At 43.9% G+C, this 20,188-nt stretch overlaps 2 protein-coding genes and 1 long non-coding RNA gene across 6 annotated transcripts in view; all 3 read right to left on the bottom strand.

The window, feature by feature from the left end:
• The window catches only part of ZNF469 (zinc finger protein 469), a 286,315-nt gene extending 278,453 nt beyond the window's left edge, over positions 1 to 7,862 (bottom strand). For 2 of the 3 annotated variants that reach the window (XM_081017725.1, XM_081017731.1), the window contains exon 1: positions 4,352 to 4,460. The gene's annotated coding sequence lies outside the window, so the exon portion shown is untranslated. Of the gene's footprint in view, positions 1 to 4,351; positions 4,461 to 7,753 lie in introns of those variants that run through there. The other variant, XM_081017728.1, reaches the window with a different exon arrangement.
• A 2,980-nt stretch (positions 7,863 to 10,842) lies between these two features.
• The window catches only part of BANP (BTG3 associated nuclear protein), a 149,637-nt gene continuing 140,291 nt past the window's right edge, over positions 10,843 to 20,188 (bottom strand). For both annotated transcript variants that reach the window (XM_081017826.1, XM_081017828.1), the window contains one exon: positions 10,843 to 11,707. In XM_081017826.1, coding sequence (XP_080873952.1) covers positions 11,636 to 11,707 — 72 coding nt within the window. In that variant the 3' untranslated portion in view covers positions 10,843 to 11,635. The remainder of the gene's footprint in view (positions 11,708 to 20,188) is intronic.
• LOC308483727 lies at positions 12,227 to 19,115 on the bottom strand. The gene is made up of 3 exons (XR_013989756.1): positions 13,780 to 19,115; positions 12,273 to 12,832; positions 12,227 to 12,242 (listed from the first exon to the last, which is right to left on the bottom strand). It is a non-coding gene; the product is annotated as an uncharacterized lncRNA (long non-coding RNA).

Below are 20,188 nucleotides of genomic sequence, written 5' to 3'. Positions count from 1 at the left end.
AATTCAAAAAACAGAGTTAAGCATGTTTAAACTAGGTGACTTAACTAGACCCACCAAATTTTGTGTTGCATTGTGGCTCTTTGAGTACAAACTTCAGGGCCAGTGGCGGATCTTGGGGGTCTCAAATTTCAGCAGCACCCTGTGCAACACCTAAATTTGGTGCCCATTGTAAATCATACTTGCAGGGGGGCCCCAGCGGCACCCCCGAGGCTTTGCATCCAGTGTAACCGAACTAGTTGCACTCCCCTAAATCCTCCTCTGCCAGGGCCTGTTTGTACAAGCACTGGACATGTGACAGTTGCAGGAAAAGGCTCCATCTGATGTGATAACTCTCCCTAGCCCCCTGCAAGCCATCCGTGCATTCTCCACCACTAGGCAGAGGATTCAGTTTAGAGGGCCTGTAGAGAAGCAATAGAAAAACTAGGCCCCTAACTAGTCCCAAATTCTGTGTGGGGGACAGGAGATAGGCCATGAACTGGAGCCAACCATATTAATAGGCTTTTCCTGTGCACATCCAATATGCACCTGTTTCCTTCACCCTGCACACCCAATCTCCCCACCAACCAATTCATTTCACTTCATATTTGTACTCTGCTTTTCTTCATCTGAAAGGAAACTCAAGGCTTCTGACAACAAGATCAAAACAATCAACACAAAAACAACCACAAATAGACATAAAAGGTACAACCAGTATGGACCCAACATACATATCTAAACAAATTCCATATTAGGAATCATTAGGAAAGAAATCGAAAATAAATCTGTTAGCATCATAATGCCACTATACAAATGGTGTGACCACATTTGGAAAGCTGTGTACAGTTCTGGCCATCTCACCCTGAAAAGGATATTGTCGAGTTGGAAACCAAAATGACCAGGGGGATGGAGCAGCTCTCCCAGGAAGAAAGGTTGCAGTGTTTGGGACTTTTTAGTTTAGAGAAAAGGCAAGTAAGAAGTGACATGATAGAAGTGCATAAAATTATGCATGGCACAGAGAAAGTGGATTAAGAAAAAATTTTCTCCCTCTCTTGTAACACTAAAACTCATGGACTTACAGGCAAAGCTGAATGTTTGAAGATTCAGGGCAGATAAAACAGACAAAATACTTCTACAGGCAATGCATAGTTAAACTAAGGAACTCACTCCCACAGGAGGCAGTGATGACCATCAACTTAGATGGCTTTAAAAGAGGATGAGACAAATTCATGAAGGAGAAGGCTATCAATGGCTACTAGCCAGGATGGCTATTGTTCTGCCTTCACAGTCTGAGGCAGTAATGCTTCTGAATACCAGTTGCTGGAGATCACAGGAGGAGAGAGGGCTCTTGTGCGTAAGGGTTTCCCACAGGTATCTGGTTGGCCACTGTGGAAGGGGACACTGGACTAGAAGGGCCATTGGCCTGATCCATCTATACTTATTTTTAAAAAGTACACAATTTTTAATGCTAATTTGCTTCCTTTCTTCTGGTGATGCATTTCCACTCAAAGCATCTCTCCCCAAAACTCCCACCGGATCAAGCTTAATGCAAACAGAATCAAGAGCCGTTAAAACCATCTGGAGAGGTCTCAAGTCTCCCACATGGCCACCACCCCAGCCACAACAAATAGTCTCACTTGACTCCCCAGAGGCCTCTCCTCTCCCTGCAAGGGAGACCTCACTGAGAGAAGCCTGCCACACTCGTAAATCTACCTGCCTCAAATATGGCTCCTTCTGAGATACATAAGCTGGAATTTATGGTTTCTAAGGAATGGGGGGGGGGAATACATTTATACTAGGAAAATGTGGCTGTCCCATTAGCCTGTCTCAAAGCTTTGTAATGGAAAACATGCACTTAACAAAAGCAGCATGGGGGAAGAGACAAGAGCGGAAATCAAAAACAGAGACCACCCAGAGAGCGTTGCCAAACCTCAAAATAGAAAATAATGATTGTCGTATCTGGGCGGGACAAAGGTGGAGCCTTTGGGGTCAGGGTCAAGAGTGGGTCTGGGAGTTGAGCAAGGGGGTGGGGCCTAGTGGGGTGGAGTCTAGAGTTGTGAGGCCCCCATCAAATTGGGGGAGGAGCCTGATATAAAATCTGCTCATTCCACTACAGTGGTACCTCGGGTTACAGACACTTCAGATAACAGACGCTTCAGGTTATAGACTCCGCTAACCCGGAAGTAGTACCTTGGGTTAAGAACTTTGCTTCAGGATGAGAACAGAAATTGTGCGGTGGCAGCACATCAGCAGCAGCGGGAGGTCCCATTAGCTAAAGTGGTACCTCTGGTTAAGAATGGACCTCCAGAACAAATTAGGTTCTTAACCCGAAGTACCACTGTACGGTGTATAGCAGAGGACCAGGGGATAGTTAAGGGTGAGTGTGAAACTGCTTTTTCCATGGGAATCGGGGGGGGGGGGACTTCACTTCCTCCACCCCAGGCTCGTAGAATGTTCTATCATGTGTTCATCCCATCCACCGCTCACTTTTCTTCCTTTGCTCCTGGCCTCACTGATCATTTTTATTTCCTGGCAAGTGGACCAAAATGCAAAACCACCAGGCAGATGAAGTTTCTTATTTTTTCCTGGTTGGTTGGCAGCTTTTAAAAGTTTGACCTTTAAATCCCTAAACAGGCTAGCACCCAGTTACCCAAGGCCCTGCTTGCAGGCTTCCCAGAGGCATCTGAGCTGAAGTCAGGCTCCCACCCAAGGACCCACCCACTAGAGTCCCAATTTGGATCAGGCCCTCCATGCTGGCAGTTTGGTTTTTAATTTTAATTTTAATTTTTTTAAAAAAACCATACTTAAGGGCTTGAATATGTAGCTAGGGAAGCCCTTAAGCACCAGGTGATGTTTGTGTCATCGTCAGAGGCTTTTAGCAGGAAGATACTTGTATTTGATCTTGTATTTGATAGCGACTGCATTTGATCTTTGACCACTTTAGATTTCAGAGGGATATGACTGGAGCCAAGAGAGGGAAGAGAGGTAGGGCAATTCATTTGGACTATTGCAGGTTCAGCTGAGAATCCTTTCTTAACCAATTTAAGGAAGAGGGTGTCGAAGCCTATCTCTTGGCCTGCACTACCCCCAACCCCATTACCACCCTGTGACTAAAAACAAAATAAAACTTGAAAGCCTGAGTAGCAAATGCAAATATACACAAGCTTATTCATTTCTCATAATCTATTCTGCTTCCTCTGTTCATAAGTAGCATGAAAATACACATATTTCCATTATTCCCTTCTATGACTGCCCCTCTTCCCCCAGTTTCCAAACTTTCATCAGGTGTTTCTTTCTCTTTCCTTGCAGAAACTACATTTAAAGAAAAAAGTATGCTGGTATTTTCCCCAAGCCAATTTGTTGCGCAGTGTAAAGCAGAATCCACAGAAGAGTCCTTTTGAATAATCAAACATAGGGTGAGTAAGCATCATGACCAGACACAAAAAAATGTGTCTTTCACACACAAACACCCACACTCTCAAATGATGCAGCCTGAAGACTCCTGTGCAGCTTGAAAGCTTGCATCTTGCTTGGTCCAGAGGAAAGATATTGGCTGCCTTTCTCATTCTGTGGGACAAACACGAATGCAAAAACTTTGACCCACCACAGCACTATTGTTCATTCAGAAAACCATTCAGCTGTAACATTATCATTTATTAAATTTCTATACCACCCTTCATCGCAGGGAGGTTTATAATATAAAAACACAAAAACACACACCGTAGCAACAAACAGCCTCCCACCCCTCGGTTTAAAAGGCCATCGGTTGTTTAGACATTTCATTTATGATAAATTCATGCTCTGTGTGTTGGGAGGAGATTCATGGCCACAGTTTACTTTTTTAAGGCAGGGCAAAGGGACCTACAGATGGGCAATGCCCCCTGTTACTTCTTTCCAATGCATCCCCACATTGGGTTAAAGTGGATGACTTGACATCCCCCCACCATCTGAGGAAACCCCTAATGCTTAAAGGTCACAAGCTTAATAAGCACAGCATCAAACAGTCTTAATGCATGGGATGACCAAAGCAGGCAGCTACCCAAACCAAAAAGAAAACAGCCTTTTCCAGAAGCTGCCTGAACATTCACAGATTAAGAGCCCTGTGTATTTCTCTCTCTCTCTCTCTTGTTCTGGGTTCTTGGCAGGTGTGCATGTATCACAGATAACCACCCCAGGACATTTCTTTGACTTGATTTCACCTGATCGTAACAGCATTTGCATAAGCTGTATTAGACTGTTCTTGAGCCCCTGGTAGCAAAGCAGGCTTCTGTTCTTAAATTGATTCCCGTATCCGGTCCTGAGGCCGTCTCCGAAGAGAAAGTTTCAAAACCTTTGCAAAGCTATTTCACAGACTGACACTTTTCTCTCTACTCACCGAAGTCGGAAGTGATGGCATTACATATCTGTATTCTCAGTGGTGCTGGATTCCTTGATGCTCTTTCCCTGGACTTCCTTTGACATGGGAGCTGAGCGCAGCAGTGAGGAGAGTGACGTCTGCATCCCCCTCTCAGCTGGAAAGTCTCAAGTTCCAAGCGAGGGATTCCCTTCCCACCCTCCTCTGTGCATTCTTAACCCTCCTCCTCCTGGACACAATCAGGAAAGAGACTCTCTGCAGATTCCCAAAGGCAAGAGGAGAATGAGGAGGAGAGTGCAATGTTGGGAGAAAGCATTAAGACATTTCTGCTTTTCTGGCTCAGCTCTTTTACACACACACACACATGAAGAACCCGCAGTTTAATTCAGCTGTTGTAGTTTTGTCGATATTATGTTACATAGGGGAAGAGCCACAGCTCAGTGATACGGCATTTGCTTTGCATGCGGGTTCCTGGTTCAATTCCCAGTGTTTCCAGGTAGGGCTCAGAATGTCCCTTACCTGAAATCCTAGAGAGACACTGTCAGTCAGTGTAGACAACATTGCTCTGGATAGACAATGGTTTGACTCCCAGTATAAGGCAGCTTCCTATGTTGCCATTTCAAAACTGGCTAAAGACACTGAAAGCAAGGAGCAGGCTCATCTCTCACAAAGCAATTGCTTGGAATGGTGCCTGCACTTTTTGCTTCAAAACTTTCATTCCAAAAGGTCTACTTACTTACTTTTCTTTAATGAAAGCTCAGAATCTAGGCCTGGTCCAGGAGTGACTGCCTCTGATGGCCCTGCATCCAGCTTCTCTCTACTTCTCCAATAAGCCTATCACACATTTTAGTATATATCTTAAAGAAGATTGTTATTACATGGTTGATGTTGAATCCTTTTCCCCGCCCCTTTTCAAGGGGACTTAACAGGAGTCAGTACCAATTAAAGCTAAAGCCACACAGCACTTAAAACATAAGAAGAGCCTGCTGGATCAGACCAGGGGCTCATCTAGCCTGGCATCCTGTACTCACAGTGGCCAATCAGATACCTGCAGGAAATGCACAAGCAGGCCCCAAGCACAAGAGCACTTTATTCATTTTTTAAAAATTTACTTTTTTATAATTTTGTATACCACCCTTCATCCAAAATCTCAGGGCGGTTCTTGACATAAACATACAAAATAAAAACACAAAATATACTGCTGTAAGAATACAAGATGAACCTGCTGGATCAGATGACCCATCTAGCTCAGGATCCTGTTTTCATAGTAACTAACCAGATGACTGTGGGAAGCTTTCAAATGTGACGCGAGCACAGCTGCACTCTGCCCACCTGCACTTCCCAGCAACTTATATTCAGAGGAACACTAGGCCTCCACCCATGGAGGCAAAGCGTAGGCCTCAAGTCTAGTGGACATCAATAGCCCTCTCCTCTATGAATTTGTCTAAGGTAAAGGTAAAGAGACCCCTGACCATTAGGTCCAATCGTGACCAACTCTGGGGTTGCGGTGCTCATCTCGCTTTATTGGCCAAGGGAGCCGGTTTACAGCTTCCGTGTCATGTGGCCAGGATGACTAGGCCCCTTCTGGAGAACCATAGCAGTGCACGGAAACGCCATTTACCTTCCCGCCGGAGCGGTACCTATTTATCTACTTGCACTTTAATGTGCTTTTGAACTGCTAGGTTGGCAGGAGCAGGGACCGAGCAACAGGAGCTCACCCTGATCAGCAAGTGGGTTAAACCACAGAGCCACCCACGTCCCCCATGAATTTGTCTAATTCCCTTTTAAAGTCATCCAACTTGGTGAACATCTCTGCCTCCTGGGGGAGTAGGTTCCATAGTTGAACTATGGACTGCATGAAGAAGTACTTTCTATCACTTGTCAAAAACCTTCGACATTCAGCTTCATTAGACGTCCATGAGATCTAATGTAGCAAAAGAAGGGAGAAAAACTTTTCTCTATCCACTTTCTCCATGCCATTTATAATTATTTTATACAATTCTGTTACATTGCCTCTTCTCTAACCTAAAAATTCCCAAATGCTGCAATCTCCCTTGGTCTAAATGCCCCAGTGGAGATTGTTTCCAGTCCTGCCGGCATTTCTGTGCATACTCCATACAAAGCAATCCATACTTTGGGGCACTCTTTCTTTTATTACCTTTCTACGTTCAAGGGCTGATCCCTCAGCAATTCAAAAGACGTATTGAGACTGTTGATCCCACTTGAACTTCTAATTAAGCCCTGGACTGTTACAGGGGGGCAGTTATTTTATTATTATCTTATTACCATTGTGGTAGTTATCTTGTTATCTATAGAATGGCAGGATACAAAAGAACACACACAAAAATAAATAGGGAATGTTGCTGAGCATTGGACCAAATGACCCTTAGGGTCCCTTCCAGCTGAACAATTCTAGGATTCTATGTTCAGGGTGCATTTTTCCTTGCTGAGTTGTATCCTGAGTTACTCCATACATTTCGATGATTTGCTTCCTGAAACGTATCATCTCACAGCCAATGACTTTTGACTGTTTGGTTTTAGCAATGGCTTAAGGGCCACCTTTCCTTATATGAATCCAAGTCAGCTGTCCTTGTTGTCCATCCCATCCCCACAACAGGTTTAGAGAGCGCTTGCTTGGTGTGTATGAGGCTTTTTCACAGCAGGAGCCCCCGGATCGACTTGGAACCTCATTCCAGAAGGAATGTTGTTGTTTTAAGTCACTTTGGATTGTGACTAACAAATTTAATACACAAATAATAATAATTAGGAAGGTTCCAGAACTGCCATATTTTCAAAGGCGCTTCAAACACCTTTTGCATTTTGTCAAGCCTTTAAGTTTTCCAAGGCTGCACTGTTTCAGATGTGGTTTTTAAATTGTGATTCATAATAGTTTGGCTTCATGGGTTTAATCCAATTGTGTCCCTTTCGAACAACATTACAAGGTGACACAGAGGGAGCTTCAAGAGAAAAGGATTTGCTAAAATCACCTACCTCTCCCCATGTTTGTTGTTCCTTTGCAGTGTAAACCACTTTGAGCTTCTGGGAAAGCAGTCCAGTCATAACTTGGAGGTCAAACAGAATCTGTTCTGGAAGTCCGTTCGACTTCCAAAACGTTTGGAAGCTCTTGCAGCTAATCGGAAGCCGTGGCAGCCCCGTCGGACATTCAACTTCCAAAAATAGTTCACAGACTGGAACACTCACTTCTGGGTTTGCAGCGTTCAGGAGCCAAAACGTTCGAGAACTGTTTGAAAACCAAGGTACGACTGTATACAAATGTCTTATATAAAGGGAAATAAAGGCAAGCTTAAATTAGCATTGCTTGAAAACAGGATAAACCCATTCTCCCCCTCCTAAAACAAATAAAATATAGGGATCCAGACTGCATCAGAAAAAAAAGAAAAGTAAAGTGTTGGCTTTTCTTACCTTGTTTTGCAAGGAGCCTACTTTACGTTTGCCTGATTGATTCCACTTTAAAGCAGTTGTTTTTCATTGATAGAATCTAGAAAAATTGGGTTTTTGAAATGTTGTCATTTCTAGATAATGTCTATTCTGTCCCACCACAGAACTCTATAATCTTGCTGGACATGCAAATAATACTTTTTTCCTACTTGCCTCCTGTAATTTCACCAATCAGCAAATGTAGGCCAAGTTTTAAATCACATAATTTAATCTGGTACAGGAATATGGCTGTTCTTGGCATGAGAGCTGGAATTTCAAAAGCCATTTTTTCTTCCGTTTTACACAGTCCCAGAGGTAAGTGATGAAGTCCAAGGTCAGGCAGGAAGTCTGGGAAAGACTTGGCAAACCAAAACTCTTAATCTTCCTCCTTCTAGATTAGGGTACGTAGCAATCTGTCAAATTTGCTCAGCCTAGCTTTCTATTTAACTACGCTTTAATTTATTATTAAGGCGGCGGGGGGGGGGGGGGGAATACACTACCACAACAGAATTGTCAAGCCCAGAACACATTTTTGTTTCAAGTCAAAATATTTTTCCCCAATTGCAATTTCCCATACATATCTGCTGCTGAGAGCAAAGTGTTCCTTTGTAAAATTCTCTTCCAGACTAATTCATTATACTGCAGGAGAGAACATTACTGAAAATTCCCAAAATGCTATTTTACAAGAACAAGGGTGTTAACCTTGGATTTCTTGCCATGTTGTAAATGGCTAATTGCATTCCACCGTGCAAAATTCCCTTTGCTGGATTCTCCACTGTTGCCCTTTGCATGTATAAAGTAACACTAATTTACTGTGCTACCAGATAATCCTAAATGGCTCAGCGCAATTGCATCTCCTTGCTCATTCCAGCATACTACAAATGCACACACCCCCAAACCAAAATTCAAAGCATCATTTTCCAGGAATGATCTTCGCGTATGCACGCACAAACACACACCCTTGCATTCAGAAAAAAAGAAATCTCAGCTAACTGCTTTGAGATCTATTTGGAAGAAAGACATCCCACAAGTGTGCAATAGTTATTTTTCATGTTGCAAAAGCCAGTTTTCAAGAGCCATATAACCAAAAGTGAGGGGGAAAGTGGTGGAAGAGGAAATATTTGATTGCCAAGAGGTATATGGGTAAAATCAGTCTGCAATCATTTTCAAAATGGAATGAACTACTTTGTATTTCCTAATGACCTGTCTCCAGGAGGAGGTGGGCCTCAAGGCATGCAATGAAGTAGGATGCATTTAGATGCCTGGGTGCAACTCATAGACCTGCCCATGACATACATGGCTTCAAATGGCCTGGCACCCACTTCAGTGACATCATCATCATCATCATCATCATCATTTCTATACTGCCCTTCATCTGAGGATCACAGGGTGGTTAGCAATACAAAGATACAAAAATACATAACATAGGAACAAACAAAACAATAAACCATCTCCACACAATTTAAAGGGCCATAGATGGTTTAATTATCCAAAGACCTAGGAGAAGAGAAATGCTTTTGCCTGGCACCAGACAATCTTACTCGGCTACAAGTGATCACCAAAGAAGTAATTATGTGCCGGTGAGAGCATTCCAGGGGAGAGCGTCCCACAAATAGGAAGCCACCACAGAAAAGGTCTGTTCCCATGTTGCCACTCTCCAGCCCTCTCATGAAAGGGGTACACAAAGAAGGGCCTCAGGTCGCAGGGTTCATGTCAGTTCATATGGGGAGAAGCATTCCTTCAGGTACTGCAGGCCTGAGCCATTTGAAGCTTTATAGGTCAAAACCAGTACTTTGCATTGGGCCTGGAAACTAACTGGCAGCCAGTGCAGTCGGGCCAGGAACAGTGTAATATGCTCAAACCGTCTTGCCCTGGTGAGCAACCTGGCTGCTGAATTCTGTACAGCTGGTTTCTGAATCATTAGAGAAGTTAGACTATCCCTGTCTAGATAGGGGGGCAGCTGGGCCCAACCCAGTTATGACTATGTATTCACTTCAGACGAAGCATGAGTCTGAGGCTCATTTCAGAGATCTTTGGATCTGAAGTAGTATAAGAGAAAGCAGATTGGCACTGAAGCTTTAGAACCAACTCAGAGCTGGGGGGGGGGGGGACTCCTATTTTTTTGTTTAGTTTACTAGTTTGATACTTTTTTGTACACTCCTCCAACCTCACCAAAACTGGAAAATGCCTGCCAGAGGGGAAGGGAGAGGCTGGGTAGGGGAGTGTAGTTCTGTGACTGGCAGGTCTAGCTTTCAGCAACTATAGCAGGGCTCTCTCTTTACTTCCAATTTACAGTGTTTTTGGAAGGGATGCAGAAGTAACATATCAGCGGCAGTGCCTAGGAACACCTTTAAGTTGTTGCCGTGTTCATACATACAATAGGGATGCCTATGCCTTCAAATTTAATCCAATTCTGCCAATTGCATACAATTATTGACACACACACCCTTTGTGGCCTACAATCCAAGGTTTTGGAAGAAGAGGCAAAGCAACCTGAAGTGCTTCAAATCTGAGGTGTGACGTGATCTAATTCTGCAGCTATGAGCTGAGGGAACCCCTATCCATCCCAGCAAGGAATGTTTCTTTCGGTGAAAAGCCCTAATCCAAGTATCATGTTCCAAAGCCCCAATTTTATTTTATTTTTTTACTTGTAAGAAAAATGCTGGAATCTATCCTTACATATTACTGGGACTGTAGGAGGTGATACATTATGACTGTATTTAGTCCAAAACATAGCTGCTAGGGTGCTAAGTGTATCTGGGCTTTGGGGTCCTATCACCTCTGTGTTTAAACAGTAACATTGGCTTCAATCTCAACTCAGAGTTCAGAGACCAACTTTTAAAGAGCTAAAGGATCACTTGTCTTCACGTCAGCCTTGGATGTTAAGATCATCTTCAGATGCTCTATTCCAGGAGGCCCTGTCACTGAGGCAGGTGGCAATGAGAGTGAGGGGGCTTTTCATCCTGGATGGAGAATGTCTGAGTAAAATTAATGTGGGAGTAAAACACTACTATGTGAAAAGACAAGTCTTTCAGAAGAGTTATATTCCACAGACAGGCAAGAGAAGGGTGCTCTTCATAAATACACATTTATTTCTTTAGAAATGCATAATTACAAGTGTTGGATAGTAGTTAACCCCTCTTTAGAAAAGTAGTTAAGCAACGATATCAACAAAAAAGGCAAGGGTTGTATGTGTATGGAAATTTGTTCTTTTCCTTTTAAAAAAAATTTATTTCGGTTACACTGAAACAAAACAGAAAAAACAGCAGCAAAAAAGCTAACAATTGTGATAATGGGCTTCCCCCCATTTTCTTTCTTAAATACATCCATCTCTCTCTCTCTCTCTCTCTCGTTATAAACATAGCAAATTAAAAAATTCTTCTTTCAACAGCAAAATATATTTGCACTCTTGATTCTTTCTGTGTGGTAAGGTATGTACTGCAAGACAGGCAAGAGTCTGATAAGGTATCTAGAGACGTTTACAAGGATGAGTCACAGAGATGAAAGGTGGCACATCAATTCACTTGTAATCTTTTGATTAATTAAGGTTAGCTAGCTTTCATCTTCTGCAAAAACATCTTTTTCTTTCAGGTATGGCTAAACCACGTCCATTAGGAGTCTTTTGTACTGGAGTGAAAATGATGGCAGTTCTCTTCATCCGCACATCAGATTCTAGGGAGCTCCTTCATATGAGGACCTGTGGGAGGGGGTTCCAAACAATCAGTTCAATGGAGCTGGCTCACACTCTTATGTACAGGAGAGGGTAGGGAGAATATCCTCCAAGCTGAGAAGATCTTCAGCTGCCAGACAAGGTGGCTGGAGTGGAGTTTGGTGTTGGTGGTGCTTCTGCTTCTCACTGACTCCATTTCACTGAATCTGAATGCCTCCGTGGTCTATCTGCATTTCCGGCTGGATGGCTGACTGAAGAGAATCTGTGCTCTGCACAAGAGAGAGAGACAGACAGACAAACATGCCACAGGTTTACCATTATTAGCAGGCTTGGCCACTCAGTTCAAGGGTGGTTAAGACCTTCTAGCCTGTCCAAGCAACCGCTGCCAACAACAAGAAATCCTAGAAGCTCTTGAGATTGAATGGAATAATTCCTGTGCTGTGTCAAAACCAAGGCCCATTTAGGTCCAACCATCTGGCTCTAAGACGAACTGTCTGGGACAACCTCATCCTTGGTTGCCTATCCTCAGGCTCTGGTGGCCATTAATTTTGGCTTTACAGGCAATCCTTAGTAAATCTTTATTTAAATGTACCACCTGGGCTCTGACTAATTCTGATGAATCAGCCAATATAATCTTTTGCAAGGGACCAGGAAATCCCAGGCTTACGCTGCCCTAGATCCTACATCAGAAAACCGTTCATAAAGCAGAGGATGCCCTCTTTTCATAGCCATGTTTCCACATCCAAATCTTTGATTAAGGGTCTTCAGGTCTGGAGTCAGCAGAAGCTCTGTGCCTTGGAGCAGCTATGCATTTGGTTCCTGACTCAAATCCACAACTGTCTGCTATGACACCTCTATAGTCGCATGAAGACATCATGTATCTGACTCTGCCAACAGTGTCAGAAAATGTATGCCAATCTTCTAGGAGAGTTTGAGTGGCTGGAGACCAGAAGCTGGCAGAGTTGGTACCCCATTTAGACTGCCTCCTTGTAATAAAGAAGAGTTCTACTCTTCTTAAACCCAGCAGGTGGTGGAACTAATCTGAGTAATAAAACTGGAGCAACAAGACACCCATGTACAGTGGTACCTCGGGTTACATATGCTTCAGGTTAGAGACTCCGCTAACCCAGAAATAGTACCTCGGGTTAAGAACTTTGCTTCAGGATGAGAACAGAAAACGTGCTCCGGCAGCGCGGCAGCAGTGGGAGGCCCCATTAGCTAAAGTGGTGCTTCAGGTTAAGAACAGTTTCAGGTTAAGAATGGACCTCCGGAACGAATTAAGTACTTAACCCGAGGTACCACTGTATTTTTGTTTGCCTTGCAACTCCCTGGGGTGCCAAGGTAAGAACACTCCAAAGGACCCCAGAGACCTCACTGCCACCTTACTGTATTAGCTCTACCTCTCCTTTAAATCAGAACCAGTGAAGGCGGTGAAGGTCCTGTGTGAGTGTCTGGAGGCGGTTGGAGGATGGATGGCGGCAAACAGATTGAGGTTGAATCCTGACAAGACAGAAGTACTGTTTCTGGGGGACAGGAGGCGGGCAGGTGTGGGGGATTCCCTGGTCCTGAATGGGGTAACCGTGCCCCTGAAGGACCAGGTGCGCAGCCTGGGAGTCATTTTGGACTCACAGCTGTCCATGGAGGCACAGGTTAAATCCGTGTCCAGGGCAGCTGTGTACCAGCTCCATCTGGTACGTAGGTTGAGACCCTATCTGCCCGCGGACTGCCTCGCCAGAGTGGTGCATGCTCTGGTTATCTCCCGCTTGGACTACTGCAATGCGCTCTACGTGGGGCTACCTTTGAAGGTGACCCGGAAACTACAACTAATCCAGAATGCAGCAGCCAGACTGGTGACTGGGAACAGCCGCCGAGACCATATAACACCGGTCTTGAAAGACCTACATTGGCTCCCAGTACGTTTCCGAGCACAATTCAAAGTGTTGGTGCTGACCTTTAAAGCCCTAAACGGCCTCGGTCCAGTATACCTGAAGGAGCGTCTCCACCTCCATCGTTCTACCCGGACACTGAGGTCCAGCACCGAGGGCCTTCTGGCGGTTCCCTCACTGCGAGAAGCCAAGTTACAGGGAACCAGGCAGAGGGCCTTCTCAGTAGTGGCGCCCTCCCTGTGGAACGCCCTCCCACCAGATGTCAAAGAGAACAACAACTACCAGACTTTTAGAAGACATCTGAAGGCAGCCCTGTTTAGGGAAGCTTTTAATGTTTGATGTATCATAGTATTTTAATATTCTTTTGGAAGCCGCCCAGAGTGGCTGGGGAAACCCAGCCAGATGGGCGGGGTATAAATAATAAATTATTATTATTATTATTATTATTATATTACTTCTAGAAAACAAGTAGGAAAGTTGCCAGAGATTGGGGGAATACATGTTTTGCTATAACGTGATACAGTGAGACACTTTTGAAAGTTCCAGAAAAGGCCCCAGGAGTGCTTTCAGCACTATTTGGATCAAACACAACCACTTGTAGGAGATTTAGGAGCAGCTGGCTCTTATTAGCTGAAATAGTTACATTCCACTCCTGAATTATTTTGCTTTGCCTCTTCCAAGCAGCAGTGCAGATAGAGGCAAATAATTCAGGAGCTGAATGTAACTATTTCAGCCTTCTTGGACAGAAAGAGCTATCCCTTTTCAGAAGCAGCATCCTCTTCACTCTCTTATTCAATCGAAGGCAACATACTGGGATAGCCACTATTATCATCATCCCCACCACCACAAATTTATTAGATTTAGAGGATCAATAATTTTTCAATAAATAATCAATAAATATTCCTTGGACTGCTTACTAAACAGTACAAAAGTATTGCTGAAGTTAATCTGGGAAGGAATTTCTGCTATGTGAAAAAGAAGACACACAGAGTTGATGCTATCTTCATAGGCCTAATTAGCCCCAATCCTCACTCTTCCCCATTTGACCCACAAGGGTTATTTCAGCCAAGCCATGCCCACTTGTTCTGTTCAGCCATACAGTATGGCTCAGCTGAAAGCAGCTGGTCGGCAGTGCCTGCAAAACACTTTGAGTGGGGCTAAGTAAGACCCACCAATCACTAGGTCCCTTTCAAAGCACTCCACAAGATAGTGCTTTGAAAGGAGCTCTGCAAGCAAGTCACTTGATATCACTGCAATGCTGGTGACTGGCCCCACCCACAAAGGGTCAGGGAAATAACAATTTGGCCCACCTGCCACATCCAGGTCCCCACCCCTGTCTTAATGCTGCATAGCTTAAGGCAGAGATGAGCAGAAGGTAGATCAGGATTTACAGGTATATTTCTGGGTGATCTGCAGCAGTCCAGCAAGCATTTCTGACTTGTGACTGTTGAAAAAAGCCATTAAGGAAATGACTTTTCCCATCTAAATTAGGGTGCTAAAATCAAGAATGTTCAGGGTTAACCTGGAGTGGACCATTGTGTGAAAGGACTGGTACAATAAACAACTTCACAGTGCTCAGAGGCATCCTGTTCTTTAATTCGTACTGTATTGTCTTTTCCAACTGTCTCCAGTTGGTAGATCGGGGGGGGGGGGGGTTCCATTAAAAAAAAAACTAGGTAAATTTGACAAGTGTGAAGTCTGCTCACCCCGGCTTAAGATGACACCTTCTTTGCTACATTCCACTGTGACTATGAGTACAGGCAAAGAAGACAGATTTTAGCTTTTTCACTTGCATCCCACGTAAAGAAATCAGTCTCTGTCAATTTCCCTGCTGTCCCCCAGAAATTATTTTCCCATGAAGCCCACACCAAAGCACCAGCATTTTCAGAGGCGACATAAAAGCTTTAGGTTTTACAAAACCAGGTTTTGTGTGGCCGAGTGTTAAGCCAGTAGGAGTTATGTTCTAACCAATGCACAGTGGCTATCTGTTTTTAAATTTAATAGTCCAACTCTTCCATCACCTCTTTGCAATCTCTGGAAATGGGGCCAGAGAGTCCTAGCTGAAAAGGGTTCACTGTCCAGTGAATAAAAGTCCAACTAATGATTTTCCTCCCTTGTGTGGTGAATGATTAGCTTATTAATACAGAGAGCCTATGAAGTTCAAAATGGCAACACTTTGTTCTCAAATTAAGGTCACACACATTAAAATGAATTACTGCCTACTTCTGTTTGTTCTCCTGCCAGCTACAGACTTCCCAACACCTCCCCCCACCTGTCTTCAATTTTACAGGCCATTTGGGTAATGCTCACATTTTATTCTTTATTTTTTTAAGTTACCAATATGAACATTCACAACAACAGTTTGTCTGCAGCTGAAGTGGCCACCCAAACACCTGGAAGAAAGAACTCTCTAAAACAGCTTCTTTGCAAACCCAGGCTTAATTATCCAAAATTTAGCCAGATGTGAAAGGCTTTCGAAGGGCTGGCTTTAAAGTGGAAGCCATTTCCCCTCGCACCAATTTCAGCAAAGGGAAGGAAAAACAATTCTTGTGTGGTACTCCCAATGTTATTGCTGTAATTTAACATGTCAGGAACCATTAGAACTTCTGTAAGGAAAGAACTTAATCAGCGCGTGAAAATAAACAAGGAGCCTAGACGTGAGATGGGTTGCAAGCTGGCATCTGTTCACGCCTGAAGCTGCCTTGTTCATACTCCGCCACAAGAATGTTATCCATTAGCCACCTAAGCACCTAATTTGTGGGCCACAGGTCCTCAGGTGGGCGGTTATTAATATCTGTGTTTTGCGCTGAATCCGGAAAGTGCTAAATGGTGCCTGTTGAGACCAAAATTGCTGTGGAGCACATTAAATAGTGCTAACTATAGCTTTGTTGACACTCAGTAAAAGATACAAACTGTAAGTCAGCAAGCCTTCATTGGGGTGGAAGCATGCAAGTGCTGGAGTTAGGCAAGGTTGTCTAACTGGTGAAAAATTCTGCGCAACTCAAAAAAACATCCTCACAGCAACTGAAGCTGTACCAAAAGGGTGCATTTGATGACCCTTTCCTGTGCTTCCTGGATTGTGGCTGTAGTGCTAAGCAGGAAATCCAGGAATAAAAACTCCCCAAAGGTAGGTATAATCCAGTGCACGTTTCCTGCATCAGCTTTACTGCAGCACCAACCCCTCAGCGTCCTCTCTTTTTATTCAGAAATCAAACTGTTTTCATGGGCTGCCCATACTGATTTGTCTCACTTGCACCAGTGGGCTCTGCAGTCAGCCCTGCCAGTTCCAGCAAAGCCATCTCTACCCTTGTCTGCATTTTAACATACCCCACTCCTTCATTTAAGTTTCAACATTCCTTTCAGTTTATCTTCAGCATGGTATAACCTCTGTGGTTAACCACAATATTAAAAGCTAACACGGCGCAAAGTGTCTGAAAGAGAGCAATTCCACTGTCGCTGCCAATGGTGTGGGAGACAGATGTAAAGATTTATCGCTGGATTCAAAACGGCCGACTCCTGTCAAAATCTGAGCAGCAAAAGGGGAGGATGAAGTCGCGAGCAATGCCTCTCACCCGGTTGGAAGGTAATTTATGGGGAAATTCAGAGGCCAGGAACCAGGAGGGCAGTTTGCTAAAAGAGAACACTTCTGATTATATGATGCGTGAACCCTTCATCACTCCAGCAGCAATAGATGTCTGCGGAACACTTTCTAGGTCAAAAAGCAAACTTAAGAAAGCAGGACTCTCCTGCTGTGAAGACAACTGTCTAGGGCATCAACTCAGATGACAGTGAAGGTTTTTGCCTTCCGTATGTCTGAGGGACATTTGGAAAGAGTCCTAGTGCCTTAGAGAAAGGATGGGCTATTGCCATAGCTGCTTTATTTAGCAGCAATGGTTTGGCACACACAGAAAATCTGAGATCCATTTGGAATTGTTCCAATAAGTAACACTTTCATGGTGACGCTCACTTTTTTTCTCTTATAATCCCACAGAATGGTAGCATTAAAATATTTTCAGTGGGTGAAATCACTCACTGCCTTATGCAAATGCTTCTCCCCCCACTGCTGAGCAGGATTCAAGAGCTAAGTGGGAAGTTCTTGAGAAACCCACACTCCTGTGTTGCATGTGTTGGGGGGGGGGTTCTGCCACTGTATTTCAAGACCCTCCTGCTCATACTTTTGGGGCCAGTCTAACATTCCTTGGAAGGTAGTTCCAGAGCTAAGGTGCCTAAATGAATACATGAACTATGTTCCACTTGCTCCAGGGAATCTAGGGCTCCTCAACACACCGATTCTTATGGCGAACCAACTCCCAATGAAAGATAGTTTGATAGGGGAAGTTCAACAACTGATCTTTCCCTGCAGCACTGGGCATTTTTGAGGATATGCTCTCAATTCATGCAGAGTGACCTGTGGGGCCTGAGCAGCATGCTATATAGATGAGAGTTCTCTGCAATGAACAGGGCTTTTCTGCAGACAAGCTGATGTTGAAAAGGGTTTGCCAACATAACAAGTTTGAACTTGACACTGTACAGCTGACAAGAGAGGCTTGGCAAGATATGACACATGTTGTTCAATAGATGACCTGCAGACACTCTTGAGTTCATGCTGCCTTGTGATCCCCCACCCAGAAGGCATCAACACCAAAGGTTACATAATATTCCACAACAGTCCGATCATCTCTAAAAGCACATTTCAGACCGGGAAGGGATTGGAGAGGAAGGGGACTTTTTATTATTAATGAGGATAGTTTTGTGTACTGCCAGTTGTGGGTGGGGACTGATTGGAACTTCACACCAGCTTTAAGTAACTGGCCAGCCCATATATTCCTTCTTCATTGAGAAATGTGTTTAATCGTACTCCTTTAGCTATTCCCAGGCCTACAATACTGCATACATCCTGTGTATTATCAACAGTGCTAGGGCCATACAGTGCCATTCAGCTTCCAGAAATAAAGAATTATGGATTTGAGAAGGGGTTGTTCCATGTTTGATACACACTCTTGGAAACAAACAGTACCAGCAAGGGACAATTTGAAATTCACCATTCTCCGAATTTTGCAATGCAATTCTCCAGCCAAGCAATGTGTACAAAAATGCATATGTTAGGATAAAGTGTGCATATAAACGTATGTATTAGTGGAAATAACATACATAAATGTGCAGTGTTGGGGGAAACTGCTTTAAATATGTGTCTAGTAGGGAAAAATGTGATACTAGAAATTTGCTGAAGAATTGTCATGAGGACTTTAAAAAAATAAATCACAAACTGATGTGGAAATTGGAGAATTGAACTTAAGCGTGGAAAAATTAGAAACTGAGAAAAACAAAAATGGACAGATTCACCCACTCCTAACCTCAAGTACATCCCAAACTCCCTGGAGCTACAGGGGGGAATGGGCAATGGCAGGCAAGATATCTTTCAGGGGGAGCGGGTTCATCATTCCTTATCTTTACAACAGGGAACCCCAGGTTTCCACAAAACAGTTTGAATATTTGTGGACAGATATAAAGTGTTATGCAAGATTATAGTGTCAAATGTTTTGCAATGAAGAGTATAAAGCACCCAAATTATCTATAGATATTTGTAACATACAACCAGGCACCCTGCTCCTTCTTTCACCAAGAATTCTATACATTTTTATGCTGCCTAATGAAAAAAAAAGCTTTGTGTGCTCCAGGTTGCTCTACCTGCTCTGTCTGTATCCAAAAAGGAGGTACAAGACAGCTGTCTTTTGGACATTCCAAACCACTCTACTGCCCCTTAATGGAGTTGCTTCCAAAAGGAGGCCCCTGAAACACCGGGCCTTTGGCTTGCAAAAAAACCCATTGCAGAGCTATAATTTATATAGAGAAAGGCACCTCAAGCTGGCAAAAAAGTGTAGAAGCATGTCAAGTAGAAGAGTACCATTCTAACTTAAATCATGGAACACACTAATCTGAGCCAATGGTTGCAGCCAGGTTAGAAATAGCTACAAAACAGGGGCTGGGAATGGAAAAGCTGACAATCTGAACTCTAGGAATGGAAGCACCATAAGCGGCAATGCTGTATCAGTAGTATTATGGCTTGGCAGTGTGTAGTAGAGATGTAACCACAACTCATCATTGTGTTCTCCCCGGTCACTTCATCTGCACCAGGGCTGGGGAGCTCATTCAGGCCACATCACAATCCAAGAAAAAGCTAGAGGCCTACACATGCTGATTTAGAGTCTGGGGTCATATCCTTTTGGTTCTGAGGCCAAAGTTTGCTTCCCCCATTTGGCTATGGAAAGAGTACAGAATGTTCTTGGCTCTGGGAACTGCCAAGCTCTGGAGTGACTCACCTTGGGCTGACTTGATTTCCTGGCTCTGACCCCCAGCACTCTTGAACCTGCCTCCAGCTCACCCTTGGGTAACAAGTAGCTCTTGAGTCTGCCTGGATCTGCCTCTTGCTTTGGGGGACTTGGCCTGAAACCAGCTTGACTTGGAACCCTGGCTTAATTTGCAGATCGCTTCCAAGGACACTATTAAGATACAGTGCCAAAGATGCTGGGGCACACTACACTTAAGCAGCAGTAGCCAGCCTTGGCATGTGCGCCAAGAATGAAGTTCAGCTTAAGAAACTTTGGGAAACTCCTGGATCAACAGCTCAGTCTTTCATGAAAAGACATAAAACTCTTAAGTGAGACCCTTTAAATAATCATCATACTTTTATTTTATTTTTCGAAAGAGAGCCTCAGATTCTAAGTAGAACTCATAGGCTTCCTCACTCAGGGCTGGTGGAAATATTTAGGCATATGTGCTCCTTCTACCTACAGTAAGATCATAATAAGATAAAAGGGGCCCTGTTAGATCAGGCCAAAGTCCCATCTAGCCTAGCATCCTGTT

This window comes from Podarcis pityusensis (assembly GCF_964106645.2).
Source record: "Podarcis pityusensis genome assembly, chromosome: 8".
NCBI classification, from domain to species: domain Eukaryota; kingdom Metazoa; phylum Chordata; class Lepidosauria; order Squamata; family Lacertidae; genus Podarcis; species Podarcis pityusensis.
The sequence above is the reverse complement of the archived record's forward strand: the minus strand, read 5'-3'. Positions and strand labels throughout refer to the sequence as shown.